General features: G+C 44.0%; 1 protein-coding gene across 2 annotated transcripts in view; it reads right to left on the bottom strand.

Annotated features, from left to right (window-relative positions):
• Nucleotides 1-85: 85 nt before the first annotated feature.
• Pus7l (pseudouridine synthase 7 like) overlaps nucleotides 86-1,918 on the bottom strand; it is a 23,360-nt gene continuing 21,527 nt past the window's right edge. For both annotated transcript variants that reach the window (XM_026782775.1, XM_005354300.3), the window contains exon 9: nucleotides 86-1,349. In XM_026782775.1, coding sequence (XP_026638576.1) covers nucleotides 1,026-1,349 — 324 coding nt within the window. In that variant the 3' untranslated portion in view covers nucleotides 86-1,025. The remainder of the gene's footprint in view (nucleotides 1,350-1,918) is intronic.

Here is a 1,918-nt window from a genome sequence, read left to right as displayed (position 1 = left end):
GAACTAGCTCTTGTAGACCAGGCTGGCCTTGAACTCACAGAGATCCGCCTGCCTCTGCCTCCCGAGTGCTGGGATTACAGGCGTGCGCCACCACTGCCTGGCAAAATGTTTTCTTTTTTTAGCATAAAACCCAAAGACAATTCCACGGTAATTTAGGAAACTGATAGTGTCTTTATTTCCAAAAAGAATCAATAGCAAATCCAGTGTGTGAGAGATGGGATGTGAGTGGATGTCAGCCTACAATCTGAGCTTTGGGTCACAGAAAACAGAACAAAGGGTTAGGGGATCAGGTAAAAACTTGTATGAAAAAGTTGAATGAAAACTTTGCCTTCCTCCAAGATGATGTCATGTGTAAAGTCACTTTAAGAACAAATAATATTCCCTTGCATGACAAACCAGAAAAGATGGTCTTCACTTGTCCGGTCACCGTGGTTTTGCTGTCACCTGGCTTTCCCTTTCAAAGCAGAGGAGAGGGTGCTCTCTCTCCACGTGGCTCCTAAGTGTGATTCCCAGCAGCCAGTCCCAGAACAGTGCTCTCAAGTCTGGAACTTTCGTGACTGGAGCAGAGATCCCTGAAGCAAGGGGAAAAACTAGTCACATAGCTTTAAACCAGTGGTTGGTTCTCCACCTCCCTAAGGCTGCGACCCTTTAATACAGTTCCTCGTGTTGTGGGAACCCCCAACTGTAAAATTATTTTCATTGCTACTTTATAGTTTTTGAATTTTATGGCTATGACCGTAATGTAGATATCTTTTAGATAGATGGTTACCAAAGGGGTCGCAACCCACAAGTTGAGAATCACTGCCTTAGGCCTCTGATTCCTCTGAAGAAAGGGTAGCCACAGTTCTAGGACCTCTGCCTTGGGCTTCTTGACTGCTGTGTCCTTCAGTTTTCACAGTACCCTGAGAGGCTGGAATCTGATGAATTAAAGTATCAGTGTCTCAGTTTAAACCTCTCCACTAAAGTCCTGTATTCATTTACAACAGTTGAGGAACCAGGCACACGACTCCATCACGGGCGCTGGTTTAAATATCACCTTTCATCATTTCCCTCAGACAAACAGTAGCATAACAGGAAGCATCAAGATCAAAGGAGATGGACAGGGATGAGGTTACATCATCAGCGTGAGACCCTTCCTCGTTAGCATCAGAGTCAGGATGGAAGAGTTGGTACGACACATTGTGGGGATGTTTCAAGATGTGCCTGTAGCATCCTGGTACATTCAGCTTCAGGGCGGGCACTCTAAACCTACAGGCCTGCAGTCCATCCCTGCTGAGGACTCCACGGAACCACTGCCCTACTTTGTTTTCTGGGTACTGAACGTTGTATCCAAGTACTGGCAGAACCACCTGGGGAGGGCAGGGAGAAACCACAATACATGGATTATCCTTCAGAAAGATATGCCATCATATTTTACCTTTATGATCACAACCCAGATTTGCAAGAACAGCATCAGGCTATAAATATGATAGCTGGCCTAAGACGTTTTGAATACTACCTAGGATGCTTTTATCATTACTGGTAAAGAGCTAACTAACACCAAGGTCTAAGGAGACTTAAGGTCATCAGCTTGTATCAGGTGCCACTGGGCAAACCAAAATTCAAAAATAAAGGTTGATTTAATTTTCCAGTAAGGACCCCATCTCCAAAAACATGCAATCCTAAAGCAAGAGTCTTCTGTGAAACAAAGAACTGTCTCTACTGCTGGCCACTGCTATTTTGGATGATAATCTGAAATTCCTTTTAATAAAAAGCAACAAAATAATCAGTCAACAAGAAATATTTTCATTTTGTCAGCTGTATGCGCATGAGTAAACCATGATCTACAGAGGTTTTCTCCTGTGACCTACAGAGGTTTTCCCCTGTGATCTGTAGAGGTTTTCTCCTGTGATCTGCAGAGGTTTTCCCCTGTGATCTG

This window comes from Microtus ochrogaster, chromosome 15 (genome assembly GCF_000317375.1).
Source record: "Microtus ochrogaster isolate Prairie Vole_2 chromosome 15, MicOch1.0, whole genome shotgun sequence".
Lineage (NCBI taxonomy): Eukaryota > Metazoa > Chordata > Mammalia > Rodentia > Cricetidae > Microtus > Microtus ochrogaster.
Note: the sequence above shows the minus strand (reverse complement) of the source record. Positions and strands in the feature narration are given on the sequence as shown.